Source organism: Eschscholzia californica, unplaced genomic scaffold, assembly GCF_041429995.1.
Source record: "Eschscholzia californica isolate CP2 unplaced genomic scaffold, dmEscCali1.0.p SCAF_3, whole genome shotgun sequence".
Classification (NCBI taxonomy): Eukaryota; Viridiplantae; Streptophyta; class Magnoliopsida; order Ranunculales; family Papaveraceae; genus Eschscholzia; species Eschscholzia californica.
This window is the reverse complement of record NW_028238420.1, coordinates 1,753,753-1,775,433: the sequence shown is the minus strand read 5'-3', so window position 1 is coordinate 1,775,433 and position 21,681 is coordinate 1,753,753. Positions and strand designations below refer to the sequence as shown.

The 21,681-nt window shown below is 37.6% G+C and overlaps 3 protein-coding genes and 1 pseudogene across 7 annotated transcripts; 1 reads left to right on the top strand and 3 right to left on the bottom strand.

Annotated features, from left to right (window-relative positions):
* Positions 1-524: 524 nt before the first annotated feature.
* LOC147547573 (T-complex protein 1 subunit epsilon) lies at positions 525-5,316 on the top strand. The gene is made up of 9 exons (XM_086670569.1): positions 525-1,123; positions 1,973-2,291; positions 2,686-3,034; positions 3,379-3,511; positions 3,609-3,661; positions 3,780-3,882; positions 4,130-4,296; positions 4,669-4,782; positions 4,897-5,316. Exons 1-9 carry the CDS (start codon positions 925-927, stop codon positions 5,065-5,067), a joined length of 1,608 nt encoding a protein of 535 aa, XP_086526695.1. The 5' UTR covers positions 525-924; the 3' UTR covers positions 5,068-5,316.
* Positions 5,317-5,643: 327 nt separating this feature from the next.
* Positions 5,644-9,712, bottom strand: LOC147547572 (ultraviolet-B receptor UVR8-like). 5 transcript variants are annotated; one of them, XM_086670567.1, is made up of 8 exons: positions 9,417-9,706; positions 9,026-9,096; positions 8,577-8,654; positions 8,200-8,488; positions 7,743-8,092; positions 7,269-7,670; positions 6,778-7,162; positions 5,644-6,198 (listed from the first exon to the last, which is right to left on the bottom strand). In XM_086670567.1, exons 4-8 carry the CDS (start codon positions 8,428-8,430, stop codon positions 5,956-5,958), a joined length of 1,611 nt encoding a protein of 536 aa, XP_086526693.1. In that variant the 5' UTR covers positions 8,431-8,488; positions 8,577-8,654; positions 9,026-9,096; positions 9,417-9,706; the 3' UTR covers positions 5,644-5,955. The 5 variants fall into 5 exon arrangements, with proteins under 5 accessions (XP_086526693.1, XP_086526691.1, XP_086526694.1 ...); XM_086670565.1 differs by lacking the exon at positions 9,026-9,096 and having other exon boundaries at positions 9,417-9,712; XM_086670568.1 differs by having other exon boundaries at positions 8,200-8,654; positions 9,026-9,685.
* Positions 9,713-11,846: 2,134 nt separating this feature from the next.
* LOC147547571 (uncharacterized) lies at positions 11,847-12,404 on the bottom strand (annotated as a pseudogene).
* Positions 12,405-15,529: 3,125 nt separating this feature from the next.
* On the bottom strand, positions 15,530-20,748 carry LOC147547570 (ALBINO3-like protein 1, chloroplastic). The gene is made up of 11 exons (XM_086667280.1): positions 19,978-20,748; positions 19,780-19,890; positions 19,273-19,347; positions 19,060-19,120; positions 18,289-18,362; positions 18,096-18,200; positions 17,662-17,769; positions 16,928-17,031; positions 16,511-16,720; positions 16,099-16,438; positions 15,530-15,928 (listed from the first exon to the last, which is right to left on the bottom strand). Exons 1-11 carry the CDS (start codon positions 20,344-20,346, stop codon positions 15,818-15,820), a joined length of 1,668 nt encoding a protein of 555 aa, XP_086523406.1. The 5' UTR covers positions 20,347-20,748; the 3' UTR covers positions 15,530-15,817.
* Positions 20,749-21,681: the final 933 nt, after the last annotated feature.

Genomic DNA, 21,681 nt, shown 5'->3' with positions numbered 1-21,681 from the left:
ATTTTTCTCCTTTCACCCACATAGGCACTTAAATCATTTACATGTGAATCCTATAAACCCTGACAAGAGAAACTTGAGAAGTTATAGAAGGACTGCCCCATCTTTGTTAATAGTACTGCCGCCCTCTAGTGGGGTGTCTCCAGTTTTAGAAAGCCGCATCTTTCTCAAACACAAGCATTCTCACAATCTCACTCTTGTATTTGACCTAAATTGATCTGTTCGAATCGATTTTGGTTCACGAAAGCGATTCAAACTTACCAATTTCAAAGGGGTGCGAAACACTTTTTTTTTCTTCTTCTTCTTATAATGCTTTAACTCTTATCGCTAATATCCTAAATTCACAAACCTTATTTCTCTCTAAAGTCAATCTCTGTATGCGATAAATCTTTGAAGCCTCTGAAATGGGGATAATCTCTAAATAATCTCTTTCTCTCTCTAAACTCGTCAAGGGTTAAAAGAAGAAATTACAGTTGGCTCAAACAATTTTCGAACCAAAATCTCATAGATTTCAAAGGTGTGAGGAGTGCAAACTGGAGCGGAAATTGGTACATACCAATAGATATTGTGAACTAAAATCATTTCAAAGGCATGAGTGCTAAAAGAGTAGGGTGACCCAAACAAATCGACCAAAGTCAAAGGGCGAGGGAGGCGCTATCAACAAAGGCGGAGTCCCCACTTGAGGCGCTATTAACAATAGGCTTAGGCCTAACAGCTTTAGTAAAACTGGCCCATTTTTAAACTACCAGGCCCAACTACCAGCCCAGTCCATTGCCCGCTCCTGCTGCGTATTGAACAAAAACCGGGAAAGTTCAGATTTTTAGGTTTTCCTTCTCTCTCCCTCTCTCTCTCTCTCTCTCTCTCTCTCTCTCTACTTTCTCTCTCTAAAAACTCTGGTATACTGAGAGTGGATTTGGAAGAGAAACAATGGCGTTAGCCTTCGACGAATATGGAAGGCCGTTCATAATACTAAGGGAACAAGAAAAGACGAGCAGATTGAAAGGTTTGGATGCACAGAAAGCCAACATTTCTGCCGGAAAGGCAGTTGCTCGAATCCTCCGAACTTCACTTGGTCCCAAAGGAATGGACAAGATCCTTCAAAGTCCCGATGGCGATGTCACAATCAGTAATCTCTCTCTCTCTCTATACTTTTTTCTGATCATGTTATATTATACAGCTTTCATTTGATCTTAGATCTGTTAATATTAGATCAAACAAGGAAAAACTTGCTCTTTTTATTAGGTATACAGATTCACTTGTTAGACATGATGCATTTGTTATGATTATTGTTTTGATTAGTTTGAAATGAAGAAACAACATTGGTTAGTTGATCCTGAGTAGTTCTTAACTGGATTTGAAGTTTGAATCCAGGTTTAACTGAAACTACAATCTTTTTTAGTGGCAAAAACCTAATTTTTAGGCAGTGCTTTTTTTTTTAAGTTAGATCTGAAATCTGGCTAGAAGTCTGAATTGATTCAAGTTAGATTTCAGAATGTTTGTTTTTGTCTGATTCAACGTAATAGCTAATTTGGGTTGATTTGGGGTCCATTTGAGTCAGGCAATTCAGAGTTGAACAAGTCAGATGAGTTAGATTCAGACAATGAGAAAAGAACAAACACCACCTTAATGACAATGACAATGAGTTAGATTCGGATGAGTTAGATTTAGTGTTGTTTATTTTTGTTAAATCTGAAATAAATAATGTTTACTTGTATCGTTTGAGTATTTGTATTTGCACGTGGTTACTTTTCTAATCAATTCAGACCTTAAAACAAGCCTTCTTTTCAAAATCAGACTTGTTTCGATAGCTGAAAACATATGCATTGGATATAATTATATAAAAGACTTGTTTCAATATCTTAAGATAAAAAGCATGCAAAATAACTAAAAAATTACGTATAAAATCATTACAGATTTCATATCTACAAAAACAAACGGCACCTTAGTCTTACAAACTTTTTTTTTCTTGTTTCAGCAAATGATGGTGCAACAATCTTGGAGTTGATGGATGTTGATAATCAAATTGCAAAGCTTATGGTTGATTTATCCCAAAGTCAAGACTATGAAATCGGTGATGGCACAACTGGAGTTGTTGTTATGGCCGGTGCGCTTCTAGAACAGGCTGAGCATCTACTAGAACGTGGTATTCATCCTGTACGGGTGGCCGAGGGATATGAGATGGCTTCTAGAGTTGCCGTCGATCATTTGGAACATATTTCTAATAAGTTCAATTTTAGTGCTACGGATATTGAACCTTTGGTTCAGACCTGCATGACTACTTTATCTTCAAAGATGTAAGTTCATTATATTGATGAAAAATATACAACTACTTTGTCGGGTTTGTAGTATAATGTTTATCAACTAGACAACTAGTACTCCATTTGTGTGCCAGTTGCTTGGGTTTTTCGTCTGAAAATTTGGTCTATTGAGTTTTTGTTTCATTTTAATAGATGGAGCTGTTGATTGTCTTGGTAGAGATTCTGTTAATCTCATCTATGTAGTTGGTTGGATTATAATAAGTAGAAAATGAATCCTTAGAAATGCATATTAATGAATAATGATCATATACTGCATGATGTAATGTCTAAATATTATTACCTAAGTTTATGAAACTATGAAAGGGTTTCTTTTGCATCACTAGTGTAATTGAGTGTGCACTCTGAAACGTGATTCATTGTTTTCTTACAGTGTGAATCGATGCAAGCGCAGCTTAGCCGAAATTGCTGTTAAGGCAGTTCTGGCTGTTGCAGATTTAGAAAGGAAGGATGTCAATCTAGACTTGATTAAAGTCGAGGGGAAAGTAGGGGGTAAATTGGAAGACACTGAGCTTATCAATGGAATTATTGTTGACAAGGATATGAGCCATCCCCAAATGCCAAAGCAAATTCAAGATGCAAAAATTGCTATATTGACTTGCCCATTTGAGCCACCGAAACCCAAGACTAAGCATAAGGTTGACATTGACACGGTAGAGAAATTTCAAACTCTACGTCTGCAAGAGCGGAAGTACTTCGATGATATGGTTAAACAATGCAAGGTAATAGACTGAGTTATTAATACTTTTAGTTCACCATTTGGAAATTTCAGCTGTTAAGCGACAATCAAAAAGTATTTTGATCTTCAGTCTATCTATATATTCCTTTAAATTTGTGCGGGCTACTTCACTTACAATACTTCATGAGTTCCAATGAAACTTCTCTGTCCGATCAGGTGATAGGATGTTATAAGTTTTTGGTAATAGTATTAATTTTATGTTTTCTCTCTAAATTTGATGCATTCTCTTACCATAGGCGTCTTCACTCCATTGGATATTATCTTGATCAAGAGAATGGAATACTCTAATGTCCTTTTCTTCTAACACCTGCTTTAACTAAATTGCAGGATGTTGGCGCAACCCTAGTTATTTGTCAATGGGGTTTTGATGATGAAGCAAATCATTTGTTGATGAATCACAATTTGCCCGCTGTAAGATGGGTTGGTGGAGTAGAACTAGAGCTTATCGCGATAGCTACAGGTTTACATCAACTCATCTCTATATAGTTATGGCCTGTGAGAAATTTTGGAGTCATTCAATCTTTTTTACCTAAACATTTGGGTATGTTGTCTCCTAGGTGGAAGAATTGTGCCAAGATTCCAAGAGTTGACACCAGAGAAGCTGGGGAAGGTATTTTATTTAATCTTACTCTGATTATATAATAAAGGTTTTACACTCGTTTTCTACATTTTCTTGCGTTTATATGGTTCCAAATAAGAATTTATCCCTTCTTTCTTTATCCATACAGGCTGGTTTAGTTAGAGAAAAGTCATTTGGGACAACCAAAGATCGAATGCTATACATTGAGAAGTGTGCAAATTCAAGGGCCGTAACTATATTTATCCGTGGTGGTAGGTTTATAATTTACCCAATCCATTTTTCCTTGTTTCGTCTCATTAAACTGTTACTAGATTTATACATGTGAAAGAACCGTTGATTTCCTGTTAAGCTTTGATGGCTATCTACTCTATTGAAAGTTCAGTTGGGTTTCTGTAAAACATCACCCACAACACACAAACACAACACACACGGGAGAAGAGGAAGAGTTAACGATTAATGCGTGGTAAAGTGATATTCAATGTTTTATTATGCTCTTAGGTAACAAAATGATGATAGAGGAGACAAAGCGTAGTCTTCACGATGCTCTCTGTGTAGCAAGAAATCTAATACGAAACAACTCTATCGTATATGGTGGTGGATCAGCTGAGATTTCTTGCTCCATTGCTGTAGAGGCAGCTGCAGATAAGTATCCTGGAGTTGAACAGGTACTTTATTAATGATACCTTCTTTCATCTTCACTACTTGCAATGAAGTTTTTTTTCTCTGCTACCGCCTAGTGCCACAAATATCAAACCAACACTTCTCCGGAAGTTTAGAATTCAGAAATGGAACCGTTTTTTGCTTCACCCATTTGGAGTTCATATTATCTTTGCTATGGGTGAGAACAAGTGAACAACGACCACCCTAAGGTTGTCCAACGATCAACTAGGCCACCTGATGGACTATTTGACACCCCATGGCCATGGTTTTGTGGTTTTATTGACTAAATGGATGAAAATATTGATCCTAAATCACTCCGATCAGAAGAAAACTAAAACTAAATACAGTAATATATTGGTTTATGTTTCTTTTTGCAGTATGCTATAAGGGCTTTCGCAGATGCTTTGGATTCTATTCCAATGGCACTAGCAGAAAACAGTGGACTCCAACCCATTGAAACTCTTTCCGCTGTCAAATCTCAGCAGATCAAGGTAAATTTCTGTTCTATGGATCTCTTTTTGTACGTGCCGACGAAGTAAGTTGAAGATAGAAGAACATGATTTACATTTCTCATATATGAATCATGGAATTGTGTTTTGCTGCAGGAGAGCAACCCGTGCTGCGGAATCGACTGCAATGATGTTGGAACAAATGATATGCGTGAACAGAATGTTTTCGAGACCTTGATTGGGAAGCAACAACAAATTTTACTCGCCACACAGGTTGTCAAAATGATTCTCAAGATTGATGATGTTATTAGCCCATCAGAATACTGATTAATCACTTCGGAAGAAATGTCATTCTGTTACTAGAGTTTAAGCGATCGTTCACTTTGTTCTTGTTTTCTCACCGTGCTTAGGTTAGTCGGTAGGACGGGCTTTGCGGTGGGCGGTGTTATTTTTTGTATGATCTTTATCTTTCATGATGCATTAGACGATTTCTCAATTATCTATGGTCTGGTTAAGATTTCAATTAAAATGTTGGGTTTTTGTTAATTATTGAGATTTCCACTTTTTGCCTTGAAACCATCCTCTTTCTCTCTCTACACTATCCAAAATTTTCCAATTTTTTTAATATACTCTTTCTAGGTCTAAATTGAGTCAAGTCAAAATTAGATTTTCTTTTATCAGATTCAAAAGGGTAATCGAAATTGATTTTACCCGCTAATTACACGCCCTCTAACTTGAAGCATAATGATGTTTCAAGTGTGGGTGTCTTTTGCTTTATTTTGAAGTTTTTTTCAAACGCGATTATGAAATTCGAGTAGAAGTTTGCAATAAGGTAAGATGAGATTATGAGAAGATAATCATCATCTTTGTTAATTTCAGCGTCTCAGTTAGATGAGCAAAATAGAAGATAAAGCCTTAAAATTAATCAGCGAATCAATTCGAAACCACAAACTAAGTTAAACCAAACCTTAGCAAAGTGTATCAACTAGCTAGAGCTCTCCAAGAGCTACCCTTTTTTACCTCCATTCTTTTACATCTTTTTTGCTTCAAAGAAACCCTAATAAATAATGCAATTCTTGGCTGATTTCTCCTCCTAGCTTGATCACTGAAACCTTCATCCTTCTTTTTTTCTTATGTACAAAATAAACATGGAGGAAACCTAAAAACCAAATGAGAAATCAAAAGAAACTATTTAAACTGACTGCTTTGATCTCACTAACTGAGATCAATATTAACCAGCTCCGGGTTCCCCCTTTCGCTTTGGTTCTCGACGAGTTCTATACCAAGCTGTCCTTTATCACCTGCACCGAAAGCATAGAGCTTCCCCGATTCTGTCAGTGCAAATGTGTGGGCATTCCAGTATATCGAATTTGTCAGACTTATTTGTACTACCCTTTCTTTTACTTGCTTCAACGATGTTACTATCTCCGGGTTTAACACATTTGTATGCCTGTTTCCCTGCACATAACAAGAAAAAATTATTTAAGTTCTTTCATGAGAACACATTTCTGCCTTATAGGCCGAGCGCAATGTCCCACATTGCTTGGGAGAGCATCTAGAGAGTGGCGAATAGGCATGAACTCGAGCTTAGTAATTGTGGAGGCCTTCTCTATGGGCTAGTGGTGCCTTCGCCGGAAACAAAACCATGCGTCGGTTGGGTTAGGGCATCAAAGGCAAAGGGGGAACAATAATCTCGATAACTGCTAAGGGTTGGGTCTTTGGAGTAAGAAACTCCACTCCCCATCTGTGGTTCACTATATTTGAGTTTTTGTGGTTTCAGATGCGAAAAAAGAGAACATGACCGAAAATCAGTACACGTTCGTCAAGTAAATGATAACTAGTCTCCCGGGTAAGTCATACCCGTATTTGTGTCTAGGTTTTCTGTGAAGAAACGAGTGATAGAACCTGCCTTTCTGAACATAATCTATATGGGCTCTGAGTTATGGCCTTGTAGGAAAAGGAAACTCATTGAACTAACAACATTGTCGAAAACTAAGTTTTGAACACATTATGTAGGTTAAGAGTAGAATAACATACTTGGCCATCTGCTGCAGTATTATGTCCAAGGCTAGATGATTCTCCACAACCGAATGAATAGACATCACCTTCTTCCGAAACGACAAAGGTCGTATAATCCCCTGTTGCAACATGAACTGCTTTGATATTGCTCAAGGATTCAATCACCTTTGGAATTGATTCGCATTCTTCGTTTCCATGACCAAGGCATCCATAACGTCCCCATCCCCACGTGCATACACGACCATCTCGCCCCACCACAGCTGCATGCCAAGCACCTGCTGCCACCACCATAGGCTGAAGATTCAAGGTTTTGAATTGCTGGATCAATCGAGGATACTTCTCATCAGTTCTCGAACCGTGTCCAAGCTTTCCTCCAAGACCACACCCAACTGAGTACACAGACCTGATATAGATCGAAGCAATCATTACGGGTTACAACGCGAAGTTCAAATTGAACGAACATTAGACCTTTGGAGACAATATTGTAAATGGGAGAAACAAGCACTTACATGCCATCAGGTTGACACGCCAAGGCTAGAAGGTAGCAATAACCAGCTGCTATTTGAACCACTGGTATGTTTTCTAGTGGACCTAAGAGAGGATAAGGCTCAAGATCATCGGGTTGAGTTTGATGACCGAGTCTAGCATCACTTCCCCAAGAGAAAGTGTAAACGATTCCCTCTCTAGAAAGAACACCTGTGAAGAAATTTCCAATTGCCGCTTGAACTACAAATATTTTCTTCAAGGACTCTACCGGCTGTGGGGTTGTAACAAGCTTAGCCCCTTCGCCCCCATACTCAGCTTCTCCAAATGAATCCTTCCCGAAGGCATAAACTCGACCAGAATCACTGATCAGCATTGTCCTACCGGCACCAGCAGCAGCTTGGATAATTCGAATTCCGTGCAGTGATCTGCACCATATAAATCGAATTTGTTGTTTAGTTTCTCATTTCCTCTTGGTGAGAGCTTGAGAAATAGCTAACCTTATTTGGGTAGGACGCCAGTTTTCTTCTAAGGTGCCATGACCAAGCTGGCCTGAGCTATTAGAACCAAAGGAATAAACAGACCCTTTTGAAGTCACAGCAATACTATGACCAGGACCTGCTATTGCCTGTGATTTCTCTCTCCTACAACAAGCTTCCCCTGCCAACAAAAACCTAAGTACCAACTTCCATGAACCCCCACACCTTTGTTTTAATGCCTCTCGTTGATCAGCCTTCATCGGCTTAAATATGGCTCGTTTCTCGCACATATCAAGAGCGGCAAGCTCTGATATCGAAAGTTCGTGGTCAGGGGCAAAGTTGGCCGGTCGCCTAAAGAAAGAACATGTCGCCTACCAAAAAACAACAACCCATAGTAATCCAATCAACAACATTATCAGTTCTAACATAACGAACCATGTTTTATCATTGTAAAATGTAGCATAATTTAAGAACTTGCCTCGAGTTTAGCGAGGTCTTCCGGATCCAAATCACATCCAGTCAGGACATGAAGAACAATGGAAGGGTTGGCAGCTAATGGGAACTCCCCAGGGGTCGAATCACCGAAGCAATGTCGTTGTTGGCGTTGAAATGTTGGCAAAGGAGAGACAACAACAAGAGAAGCAATCGATTGGTCTACAATATTATGGTATTGAATAGATGGGGTTCCACTTGATGTGGTGGTATCCATAGGCACTGCCCTAAACTTCACAATGCCAAGCTCGATAATGGAGTCGAAGAATTCTTAACTGCATAGTATTATCAAACAAAACTATATCACCCTTTACCACTAATTCCCTAAGAACTAACTCAACAAAATTTCGAACTTTTTCTTACTTAGTAACTATAGTCCTGGGTAGAAGTATCATCCACTTTATGATATATTGGTTGATCAACTAGTTTCCATTCTTTAACCTATACATATAACACAAGTTACAACAACATTGTCATCAAAATTCACCTGATACATATAAAAGGTCTCCAAAATCTAAAACCACCCAAGTTTCAAAAATTATGTTTTACATGTGAAAAAACCCTAACCCTAATAACCCAAAGTTATGGTCTTATATGGTAAGTTTTAACATGAAATGTTAATGATTAATCCCAAGCATGTAATCTATCTGGTAGAAACAGAAGAAAACCAAGTCAAAAGTAAGCAAATCAGAACAAGCAAGAAAACCCAAGATCACCAAAATCCCTAAAATCAGACACAAAAGAAGTAAAGGAGAAAACAGAGTATATTCTTGAAACAAAAGAGAAGTTGAAAGAAAAGAATTTTTTCATACCAAAAAGAGGATGATTTTCTTGAATAATTCAGTCAGATTCAGAAGTCACCGATTAACCCAACATGGATAATCTAATATTAAACAAAGATATAAAATTAAAACAAGTAATTAGTCAAAAAAATTAAAAGAAAAAAAATTGAAGGTTGGGGATTACTAAATTAACTCATTTTACAAAAAAATCAAACAAGAACAAACAAACCCAGATCAAAAATTGTTTTTTTAGATCATCTAAGGTCAAAACATCACAAAACAAAGAGATTTTCATCATCAAGTTTCAATCAGACAATCAAAAGAAAACCCTCAAAAAATGAAAGATAAAAAAAAGGTAGAAATTAGTCTATGTATTTCGATCGAAATAGATCGAAAACAAAAAGGGTAGATATCAAATTACATCTTGAAATTCAATGGCATCTGGAAAAAATTATATCTTGAAATTCTCGAAATTGGCTTCTTCTTTAAGGGAAATAAACGATTCTTGTTTCAGATAAAGAATGATTAAATTAGTTTGAATGAGAATTTGGGTATTGATTTGTAAACATGAATTTCTTTGTGTTGTTTAATTAAGAGGAAGAGGAAACTTCTAGGGGAGGAAGAATTTAAGAAGAAGAAGAAGGGGAAATGAAGTGAGAGCCTTTTTCCTCTTTGGTTTCTTCTCTCTGTGTCTTGTCTTGTTTCCTATACGTTTTTAAAGGGATTAGGTGTCATCCTATAGATGAAGAAAGGGTCAGGCTAAAGGCGCCCCCAATAATTGCTCTTTGTCCCAGGTAGTAGATTGATTGTAATTATAGTTAATATACTTCCACTTCAAACAACTATTGGCGCCCTTTTCGGACTGACCAGTCCGAGAGTTAAAGCAAGACTTCAGACTCGAGCCAATTCGAAGGTATCAGACCCTTTTGAGTGATTATGTTCATAAGCAAGACCCTTTCCTCAGAGACTATGTTCCAACTTCGAAAGTCTTTATCGTTTATAAGCAAATCGTTCAAGAGGTTTGTTGCTTTCAATATTGGGAAGTTTTATAGGGTCTCCCCATTTTTGTTAAAAGGCCTCCCCATGAACCATTTCACTTGAGAAATAATCATTGAGGGGAGGCCTTATAACAAAAATGAGGGAGCCATATTTGGATGAACTTGGGTTGCTTTCAATATTTGGATAAACTTGCAATTCTAGGGCAATTAGAAAAATGTCTAGGATCATCATAAGCAAGCAATGGGATGGAACCCTTTTTATAAGAATAAGATTTTCATAAGCAAGCTCGCGACATCGAACCCTTCGTACGCAAGCTCGGGTCTTCTCAAGTAAGGGCATCAGTTCTTCGCAAGCGAGTTCGAATCTAGGGTTTATTGTTGATTGATTGCATGGTGTATAAGAAGAAGATTTATTGTTATTCGGAGAATGCTTGGGAAGTCAGGGCATTGAAGCTGGTTTTTAGTCTAGAGGAAGACAACGATCGAAAAGAACGAAACCGAGAGAGATGATAGAGAGGGCATTAGGGGTGCTTTTTGCAGAAACATATGGGGCGCGAGGAGCAATTATAAAGGGTGCCTTTAGCCCTAACAACATCGTTCCTTGTTACCACTGGAGTACAACAGTCATTACATGGTATCTATACATCACGAAATTTTTTGACATAAAGATATATCAAGATTCATGAATTGAATAAGTACAGTAATTTTAATACATCTTGAGTCCTTAGAGCCCATATATCAGTCTTCTTAAGGATCTTAAAGTTCATCTCCTGAAAGGCCCCCTACTTTGTTACCAGCTCCCGCATAGCCCCTTACTTTATCAAAAATACCCAGAAGGCCTCCTTTTTCCCGTTACCGTTAAATGTCTTCTACCCTCTCTCCTCCATTTCATCACCTCTCTCTGCCACGTCATTTATCACGCCACATCATCATCTTCTCCGATAAGGTCGTCGGTCGGCCTAAAATTCTAGTGACCTTCATACATAATTTTTTTTTCTCTCTCCGACAGATGTGTGAAAAACTTTCCGGTCGGCGACCTTCAAATATTAAAAAAAAAAAATTTCTCCTCTCTCTATCTCTTTAGACACTTTAGTGAAGGGGTTTTCCTTCGCCGGAGGTCTGAGTCACCAGATCTGTTCGAACATACCTTAAAGGTCGCCGGAGAAGAGAGAGGTGAGGTGGAGAGAGAGAAAAAAAAAGAATGGGTTATTTCCCAAAGAGCCCCAACTTTATGACCAGCTTCCTGCCTAGCCCCATACTTTATCGAAAATACCCAGATGACCCACTTTTTCAGTTACCGTTATATGTCCGTTAACTAGTCATTACTTTTCTCTCCTCCACCTCATCACCTCTCTCTACCACCTCATTCTTTCGCCACCTCATCCTCTTCATTGGTGAAGGTCACCGGCCGGAGCCGGCGACCTTCAAACATAAAAAAAAAAAAAAAACTTTTTTTCTTTCTTCTTCCTCTCTCTCTAACTAATCTCTCTCTCTCTAACTAATATCTCTCTCTCTATAACTAATATCTCTCTCTCTATAACTAATATCTCTCACTCTCTAACTAATATCTCTCTATAACTAATCTCTCTCTCTCTGTAATCTGTTTATCTCTCATCTCTCTCTATGACTCCGACAAAGGGGAGGAGTCCCTTCGCTGGAAAAACCAGACTTTCAAGGTCTGGTTTGATACCAGACTCGGTACGTTGATACAATTGAAAAAAGGGAGAGAGAAAATAAGAAATTGAGAAATCTTAAACCCAATTCAGGGGAAATCATAGAAGACCCAAATTCCAAAATACCCAAAAAGATTATCGATTTAAAGGGAGAAAACAGCTAAATTTTTTTTACCAAATTTAATCATCCCCTGTTGGGAAAAGGGTAAGAATTCTTCTTCCTCCTCCATTGCCTGATTCTAAATTCTCTGCAAACCCTTGACTTTGAGCTTGAACGGATCCTCCCATCCTGTGAATAGGTTGTGCCCGAGATAAAAACCCAGGTTCAAATTGACCACCTGACGACAACCCGAATTGACCAACCTGCCGGTGATGAAATTGCTGGTGGTGCTCCTATTGTTGTCCAGCGGCGGCAGCGGTGATCTGTTGGTGGTGCTGCTGTAACGCCGTCATCGGAACATAAGGTAAGGCAGGGTGTAAGAAATGGCGGGGTACATGGGAACTTGCAAATAAATGATCAGTGTATGTATCAACCCCCGATAAAGGAGCACCACCACCACCAGGAGAAAGTTTTAGCACTCGTTTCAGATAGAGTCGACATTTCTGTATGTGACTCGCTACGTTTTCTCGAGTCTACCTGTCAACACTCATCAATTGCATAATAGTTTTAGGAACAACATTTTTTATCCCCAGATGAGCAACTGGATCAACGAACCGTTTATGGAGTTGAGGAGTCCAAATAGAGAGAGAGAGATTAGTTAAAGTGAGAGAAAGATAGTTAGAGAGATATTAGTTAGAGAGAGAGATATATTAGTTAGAGATTAGAGAGAAGAGAGAGGAAGCTGGTCACAAAGTAGGGGGCCTTTCGAAAAATAACCCTTTATTTTACTTATGCCTGAGTTCAATAAATCCTAGATTTTAACTCTATAGAATGAAACTTGAGACCTCCGGATTGCGGGGTGAGTGTCCAACCACTATAACGAAAGGTGCCAAGAGATGGTAGGCTAGTTATCATATTAAAGATGTAGTAATATCTAAGCAAAAACAATTGATTTATCAGTTGGTTCTAGATCTATTTGGGGATTACATATTCAATTCATACTTGCTGATTTGTATGATATGATATCGCTAAAGTAAATGTATGAATAAATGGATTTTAGACCCTATAAGACACTCTCAAAGATCTTTATATGACTTTTAGGATGCAAAATATCTTCCGTGATGACTGTAAAAAGTTATTAAATCATGATGTATCTTCATATAAATATATTCACAATATGTTTATGTCATATGTCATATGAATGAAGAACTTTCAGAGTGACATGTCACAACAAAATGTTTATGTAATATCTACTCTTAGTTACTTGGTTTTATATTGGATGTCCATGTAACAAACCCAACCATCCAAGGAAAAATGATAGACATTTTAACAAAAGAAAAAAAAGGAAAAATGATAGACATTATAATCAAAAAGTACGTCACATGTGAAGAATTATGTTTTTTTTGTTGAAAATGTGAAGAATTATGTTGAGAATAGTCCCACGTGAAAATCATATGGTCCTGTAATCAAGAATATAATAAAAGTATTTTATACATAGCTCACATTTCCTTAACCATTGTTGCACTCGTCAAAACTTTTTACATCATTTTCTTTGGGCAAATAAAATTAAACAAAATCTAGTACGCTTCATTTCTCCATATAGAATTACACATATTTGCACAAATTTGCACTCATTATACAAAGATTTGAAATTTGATAAAATAACATGTTTTTGAAGTTACAAAAAATTGGACCGGTAGCCAAACATTATGATAAGAACTTATACCTCCCACAAACGTCTCTTGACACACATAATGGTGCCTTCATCTTCTTGTGCAATTTGAAGGTTCAGATGACGTTTATTTTTTTTCCAAATCTGACGCGAAATTTTGACTCAAATATGTGATTTAACTCGGAGTTAGATTTGAATATTTGTTTTCTTCAACGCATTAGTTGAGTCAGACTTTTGTTAATAATACCAAAAATTTGGATGTAACATCCCTTATTTATTTGTGGAATTCACAAAACTTTTAAGTCCTTTGAATCAGTATCTTGTTAAACTCATAAATTACTAAAATAGTGATCATACTATAAAAAAAGAAAAAAACAATCTACTAGTTGTTTTTTTTTTTTTTTTTGTTGAAAGATCTACTAGTTGTTGTTATCATTGCAAGCATATTATCCGCATCAAAAAAATATTTCCAATCTTATATAACAACTAACTTTCTAATGGGTGCATTTTGGGTATAACGTTGGTTTCAACTTTCAATCAAATGTTTTTTAATAAGGTTAGAAATGCCATCGGTTGAACGGTAAGCAGAAAAAAATATGAGCTTCAAATAATTTTTGTTAAATCTTGTTTGACCACATGATGGTGTAATATCAGAATTGTTCACTTCATACTGATTAGGTCAGTATTTCACAATTTGGCATGGTGGGTGGATCTTTATCAAACCAGTTCATGCTTGTTGACATAAGAGAATAGAGAGAAAGAGAGATTGTCTTTCACAAGGCAATCAAGCACTTTCTAAATGTCACATTCAGAAGACAATTTGGCACATGGTTGTATATTGTATGATGACACTTTCTTGTATGATGGCATTTACATGATGACACTAGTTAAATTGTACTCACCATTTTAGTAGTAGACCGTCAGACATCTTAATGTGGCCGCACTGCTACAATTTTGAAGGACATTGATACAGGGACTTTTTCGTACACTCCGTCTAATATGACAAAGGATATTCTACTCTTTTTCACAGTGTGAAAAGATTGAGTCGCTCTTTGTCTTATTCGTCACCTAAGCAAGGGAGTGTAAATATGAAGAAGGTAATATGTCATTTTCCAATTTTGAATCCCTTCTTTACCCACCACACTTTCCTCACATATTAACAATGGTGGTGATTTTGGTGTTTTTTTTGGTATTGTCTGAATCTAAATCGCGTGACTGAAGTGGTCTTCGAATCAATCCAAAACAGTCATTTCAGACACATACCAATTGAGACATGATGAACTTACCATAAATAAATATTTTGGATTGTAACTCTGAGTCAAATTTCAACAAAACGTCTTTCTTTCTTGTCTCTAACCACCACCATCGACCGCGATCATCATCTCTAACCACCACCTTCGACCACGATCATCATTTCTCACCCTCCTTTCTTTCTCTCTCTACTTGTTCCGACGAAAAGGAGAGTCAACCTCAACCAAAACGCTGATATGGTTTCCACGATCATCATCTCTAACCACCACCTTCGACCATGATCATCATTTCTCACCCTCCTTTCTTTCTCTCTCTACTTGTTCCGACGAAAAGGAGAGCCAACCTCACCAAAACGCTGATATGGTTTGTTCACCAAACAAGATCGACTTGAAACCAGCTGGTTTGAGTGATTCTGTCAAACCAGAATGCGCTCTGGTTTCAGGGGTTGGTTCAAACCAGAACACACTAGTTTGGGAAAAATACACCAAGCCAATGCGAGGTTCCAGCAAAGAGGGTTGGTTCAAACCAGAACACACTAGTTTGGGGAAAATACCCCAAACCAATGCCACGTTCCAGCAAAGAAGACCTCCCCCTCGTCAGAACAGATAGAGAGACGAAAGAGGTGAGAAAAATTATTTGGACAATAATTTGTTGGCGATCCTTACTGGCGTGGAGAATAAATGGTGTTGCATACTTGCGGGAACCAAAAGGGAATCAAAAATTATTTGGACAATTTTCGACCCAAAATTTTGTAGTGGAAAAACTTTCTTGTCTACAAACACGAGGTCCAAAATCATCAGAAAATGAAAATATAAAGAAAACTTCCATAAGAAATATGTATGGTAGGTGATAATCGAAACCCTCTTTATTGAATACCATATTCTATACTCAGATTACAAATGTTACATGTCACAGGGTTCGTTACAGACATACCATATCGAACATAATCCATTTCGAAGATTCTTTTTCAGTGTATCGGAAGGAAATGGTTAATTATATCCATGACAGCCATCAGCGAGGCTAAGGGGAGCGATGTTTTACACCTCCCCTAAGCTACAGTTCTAGCTAGCGGACTAGGGCATTGACAGACTTACCTATTTAAGAATGCAAATATTGAACCAGATGGATCTAAGCTTCATCGCTCCTGCTCGGTTGTTGGTCTGTTCTGTCTTCTTCTTCCTCTTTGTCCGAAACTACGTTCATTGTTGTAGTTGTGTTAGTACGTACTTCAATTTCTTCCTGAAATGTTTCAAGTTTTTATCAGAAAATCAATCTACTTATCTGGTAAAGATTTCAACAAGTGACTTCAACCCGTTATGAATGAAGAAATATTTACTCGTAAAGAGCATGAACGAGTAAGCAAGAAACAGAGAATACAACAGGGCAAGAAACCAATAGGCGGAAGCTACCTTTTCCAAATTATTAGAGGTCGGCTGATCACCCTTCCCATCGGCCCCACTGTTACCATTGAGTCCAATTTCAGTTGAGTTATGACTAGAGTTGTCACCATTAACACGTAAAACTCCAGTTTTAGAAGAGTCATGCTTCACAGACATTGCTTGAAGTCTTTGATCACCAGCATCAACGAACTTAGCTTCACTTGTTTCATCTTTAGTAATGACAACATTCAATTCCTTAGTATCGATTTCCTCATCTTTTCCTTTCCGATTAACTATCTCTTGTACTTTCTTGTTTTCTTCTTCCTTTTGTTTTTTTCTCCTTGCTTCTTGCTCCTTTAGCTGTCTAAATCTGAAAAAGCAACAAGCTTAAAAACAATTGGTGCCAACAACATAGAAATCACATCTCGCTATGAACGCTAACCTTTCACCAGGACGTGGACCCTCTGAAGTCAATTGATCTCTTTGTTTAGATTCTACCGGTTTTATTGAGTTAACTTCGAGGACAGGTTTCGCAATTTTCTGTTTCTCTACTTTGATTGACTCCTCGCTAAACTGTTTCACTATATCTTTGGCACCACCTAATTTTTGAAGCCATATCTGTTGTGTCGTGCTCAAAATGTTATTCGTGAGCCTGAGTAACATACAACGAAGACAGTAGACATATTGCATCTTTAATTGACATATGGAAGAAAGATAAGGATGGAAACCTTTTCAAAAATAAAAATAAAAGTGGAGTTTAGAGGGCCCCTCGATTTGCCACATTACTAAGTGATTACATTCATTGTAGTAAAATCAAATATCGATAGACTTAGAGACAGCAAGGATAAAATCAACTTACCAGTAAAGACTTAAACCGGATGGAACAGAAAGAGCAAAATAACCGATCATTAGGGGGAGAAACTTAGTTAAAACTTGAGAACTCTTCATGTTTGGATCATTAGCCTGAAAGTCAGACATGCAATTAGGTTAAGACAACCAACTTTACAAGTAATAAAGTAGCTTTTCTTGTTAGGATTTTGTGATTCATATTTTTTGTAAAGCATTGTAATTAATAACAGCGTTGGTAACAGCGCAAATCGCAAGCACGGAAGGGGACCGATGCACATAAATATAGAGAGTGAGCAAATAATAATAAAAAGCTTCAAATTAAAAAAGAAAAGAAAAGACAAAACTTGTGCAAGTTCATTACAACCAGGCGAAATGACCTAATTAAGTTCGGAGCTTTTCAACTAGAACTGAAAATGATGATCATGTTCCAAGTAAAGGGCCACAACTTCACAGTCCTATGCCAGCAAGGTTTTCACAATACTAACATTTTCCATAGAGAAGAGAATTTAAGGCTGTGAATACAATCGGGTTTAACACTTTAAAAAACACATTATAAAGGAAAAGATGACGGAATCAGAAGAAACATACCCCCTAGAGGGTGTGAATACTGTGTAAAAACAAGCATGCTAAAGAATCACACATCTTTTTGTTCAATGTAGAACGAGTGAATAACAAAAGGTTGTCATCCAAAAAGATAACTATTACAGATCAGTCAAAGAATTTGCAACAGAAGAAAGGGCAAACCTGTGATGCCTGCATAATTTGGACTGATACATATTGCGAGACAACCAGCAACACAGGCAAAACAAGATAAGCAAAAGTATCAGACCACCCAAGGGGTGGATGACCATCCTGCAATCAAATAAGGTATTTAGATGAGAACTAATTACAGGAAATCCAAAATGAAATAGTAGGAACAACTAACTTTTAGTCATACTATGTCATATCATATGCAGCATACATGAGAAACCATAAGCAACATCTTCTTCCCTATGCGAAAAAAAAGGATTTCTGAATTTATTACCCTGGTTCGGGTCAAAGCAAACCAAGGTTTCAGCTGAAGACTTATACAGCTCTAATTAAGATTGCAGACTCTACCAAGACTGCCCCACAACTTCACCAGAAAACGGTTTGATTGAAGGTTGGACGCATTATATTGAACTGTTTAGTGCACTTACCACAAATGGGAAAAGCCAAGAGATTCCACTTCCATTTTGTCGAGCAGCAATTGAAGTTGGACCAGCCAGAGAAGGTATCCAGAAAAAACCCTCTGTTAGGAGACCCTTAAAAATAGAAGCAAATATAGATATTTCAGTAGATTGATTAGAGTTGTATAGTGCCACTGAACAAGTACCAAACTTAAGATTATACCTCATCTGCTACATTTGTAAGTGCTCTGTACAAACCAATCCAAATTGGAATTGTGGCAAGAGTTGGTAGGCATCCTGTCACAGAGAATAAACTCGTAAGGTTGCAAAATGCAGGTATAGAAAAGGTGATGAAAAACTAAAACATATACAACAACTGAACGAGGGAAAAGAAATAACATGGGTGAACTGATAACATCTAACCATCAAACTAACCAATTGAATACCAAGCTCACCAATGCTTGGCACTTAACACCGAAGTTTGACAACTGTTTTGCTAGTGATTTTTACTTTCTGTATGCCTTTGATGCATGATGCATACGCTAGAGAGATGACTAATTCAATTAAATAAGTACTTTTATGTGGAGTAAGGCAAGGATGATGAGACAGTTAGGCCTTTAAGAACCTTTATGTTTGTTGTGGGTCGTAAATATGTAAATCCAATTGACAATTGATTAGCAGGCAGGAAACATGTCAAGTTTGTGTACTACCGCAAACAGTATTCAAATCAGCATTTAACGCTTGCATCTAGCTAGAAGTATTCCCAGGTATAAAAATCTAGGACGCGGAGAAGCAAAGCAGTATAGCTCCTTAGGTTGGGAGAACTGGACCCGGAACAAACAAATGCTAGATATAATTGCAGAAAAAGCAAAGTTGCGTACACACAAGTCACAACAACAATAATAGAAACCAGGGCTACAATAAATCATATCCATGTAAATGGGAAGTTAATAGTTTGACTTGATGGTATAATAACATGAACCTAGAAAAGTACCTGCCAGTGGGTTTACACCCGCTAATTTATACAAACGAGCTGTCTCAAGTTGTATTTTCTCCTACAACAGAGAAACAGACTCTGTGATTAAAAATCCATTTTGTAATCATTTGAATTCTCAGAAAGCAAAAAAGCTTTCGTCCTAGTTAATAAAAACAGTGAACTGCAAAAAGTTTTATAAAGGAATTGATTAGCAAGTGTCAGCTTAAGTACTGGATCTCCAGCATACTGTTGTTGGATTGCTTTTATTTGAGGTTGCAAAGACCGCATCGCCATGGCCGACTCAACCTGAAAAATACCAATTCTAAGAAATGAGTAAGTTGACTCGATGAATTGAATATGAGGAGAAACAAAAAAAACATAAAATAGGGTACTCTAATAACAACGAATATATTGTCACGACATCTCCAATCATTGCCAATTGGTTTTGAGTAAACGGCCGAAAACTTAACATGGTATTAGAGTTGGGGTTGCAGGTGATAGGTCCAATGACAGCATATGCTCCACGTTACCCAACAAAAAGACACATGCTAGACTCAACAAACATCATAATGTAAAGGGGCGTGCGAGAATAGTCCCACGTGGAAAAAGGTACTCTGGTAACCGAGAATGTAACATCGACCCTCAATGCCAATTGGTTTTGAGTTGGATGTTCACAAATTTAACAAATGAAAATACTAAATTAAACAATGTTGAATGGGGAATCTTTAAAATCATTACCTGCTTCTTTGTCAATGGAAAAGTGGCTGCTTTAACAAGAACAGTAAGGAGGATAATAGCGAAACCATAAGCATAAGGAACATGTAAAGTCGAAATCCCATCATTCAAAACCTACAAATTAATGAAATTTATAATCAAACTAACTAAACCCATATCGAAAAAAAGCTCAAATTTCTTAATTACTAACTTAATTTATACCTTGAGAACACTTTCCATTAAATTAGTAATCCCAGAAAGCCAATCTCCTTTCTGTTTGGAAACATCAGTAGTAGAATCCGAAACAGTTAAAGAAGCATCAGCAATTGTATATAGAAGACCTTCAACTCTACCAAACATATGTTGAATCAAACCATCCGTACTATCTGAATCGAGAAAAGAAAACGGTGGTTTAAACCCAAATCGAACTACTCCAACAGAGCCATGAACGAAAGGTTTGTGATTTGAGAAACCAAAGTAATAACTTCGATGATGTAGTGAGAGAGAATTTGAAGAGGGTTTAGTAGAAAGGTTGGTGATTTGAGGAGGAAGAAGAAGAGGGTTTGGTCGAAATGACATAAAAGTTGTCATTTTTATTGATTTCTGGTTAAACTGACAGTGGAAAGTAAACCCTAGAGAGAGAGAGAGGTCTGGTTTGGAGTAGTTGAGAGCTAGAGAGAGAGAGAGAAGTGCTAGTGGTGATTAGCTACTGTTTTGTTGGAGAATTGGACCGGACGGGTTGGAAGAGAAAATTCCCCCCTCTGCTAGTTTCGGCTGTGAAAATGGAAATTGCAACAAATGCTGCTCTGTTCCGGTTTAGGATCAACCCGGTTCGAAACTCGAGACCGGATCCCCGGAATGCCCGAGTCCGGTGGTGCTCGCGAGCACTGAGATCCGACTCGAGTATATCTAAGCCCGATTGACAACTAGACAGTGGTCGGCCTAAGCCCTCGGGTACTACTTACTGGTGTTTAATGAGTCGGGGCGGACTTTAACACTGGGTTACCAAGCTGGGGGTTGAAATAGTGATGGGTCGAGACGGCCCGTTAAGCTATATGCGCGGTCCAACTTTACACTGGGTCGGAATGGTTTGGCCTATTGGGCGAGATCAACGTGTTGCCCGTGGCGGGACAAGTCCTGATCAGTACGTTAAAAAAACACGAAACTTCTATAATCCATCTCATAAAAAAAAAAACTTCTATAATTCATTTTTGTACATAAAGCTTTTAAATTTACTAACGAACCCTAGTTGTCTCCAAATTTATCCTCCTCTTTTTCCTAAAGCAATTAACGTTGTTTCCTTGCTTTCTTTAACTTAGCCAATTGTGGTTTTCACCGCATCAAAGAAGAAGTTATCCTTCGATCAAGGTGACAGTTCATTCAATTTGTCGGATATGACAAATGATGAAGATCATTAGGCACGATCGTTTTAGGGATCGTAATGTTTAACTAGAAACCAACTACGATTTGAATCTTACAACGGATTACACCTAAGAGTGTCGACTCGATCGTAAGATCTGACTAGAGGGAATGTTGCAAAAAGGGTAAGGACTGGGTCCACCTTAAAAGTATCCTAAATGATCAGAGAAAAGGTCGAACAAAGATAACACAAGATGAAGCCAAATTGCCAAAAGTTGGGCGGGTTATGGCTGAAGCCATGCTAAAGCCTGGAGCAAAATAGGACTAGCCAGAAACAAAAGATGGGACAAAATTTCATCAGGTAATTCTTCACAGATTGGAACTCTTATGAAATCATAATTTATTTACCTTTTCTATTTGGAGGGTCATAGATGATGAATCGACCAACGATCATTTATAGCGCGTGAAAAGAAGAAGTTGTCGGGAGGGCTCGGAAAAGATTAAATTTTCACGCAAAATATTTTTAAAGTCCAAGTTTATTTTGCTTCATCTTTCAACACACACAAA

Coding starts and splice junctions, on each gene's coding strand:
- LOC147547573 (XM_086670569.1), top strand. CDS start 925: ATGGCGTTAGCCTTCGACGAATATGGAAGGCCGTTCATAATACTAAGG. Junction 1,124..1,972: donor CGATGGCGATGTCACAATCA/GTAATCTCTCTC, acceptor TTCTTGTTTCAG/CAAATGATGGTGCAACAATC. Junction 3,035..3,378: donor ATATGGTTAAACAATGCAAG/GTAATAGACTGA, acceptor ACTAAATTGCAG/GATGTTGGCGCAACCCTAGT.
- LOC147547572 (XM_086670565.1), bottom strand. CDS start 8,430: ATGGATACCACCACATCAAGTGGAACCCCATCTATTCAATACCATAAT. Junction 7,671..7,742: donor TGGCGTCCTACCCAAATAAG/GTTAGCTATTTC, acceptor TATATGGTGCAG/ATCACTGCACGGAATTCGAA. Junction 7,163..7,268: donor GCGTGTCAACCTGATGGCAT/GTAAGTGCTTGT, acceptor GATCTATATCAG/GTCTGTGTACTCAGTTGGGT.
- LOC147547570 (XM_086667280.1), bottom strand. CDS start 20,346: ATGACAACTTTTATGTCATTTCGACCAAACCCTCTTCTTCTTCCTCCT. Junction 18,201..18,288: donor TTACAAATGTAGCAGATGAG/GTATAATCTTAA, acceptor TCTATTTTTAAG/GGTCTCCTAACAGAGGGTTT. Junction 17,032..17,661: donor AAATTATGCAGGCATCACAG/GTTTGCCCTTTC, acceptor TCTGACTTTCAG/GCTAATGATCCAAACATGAA.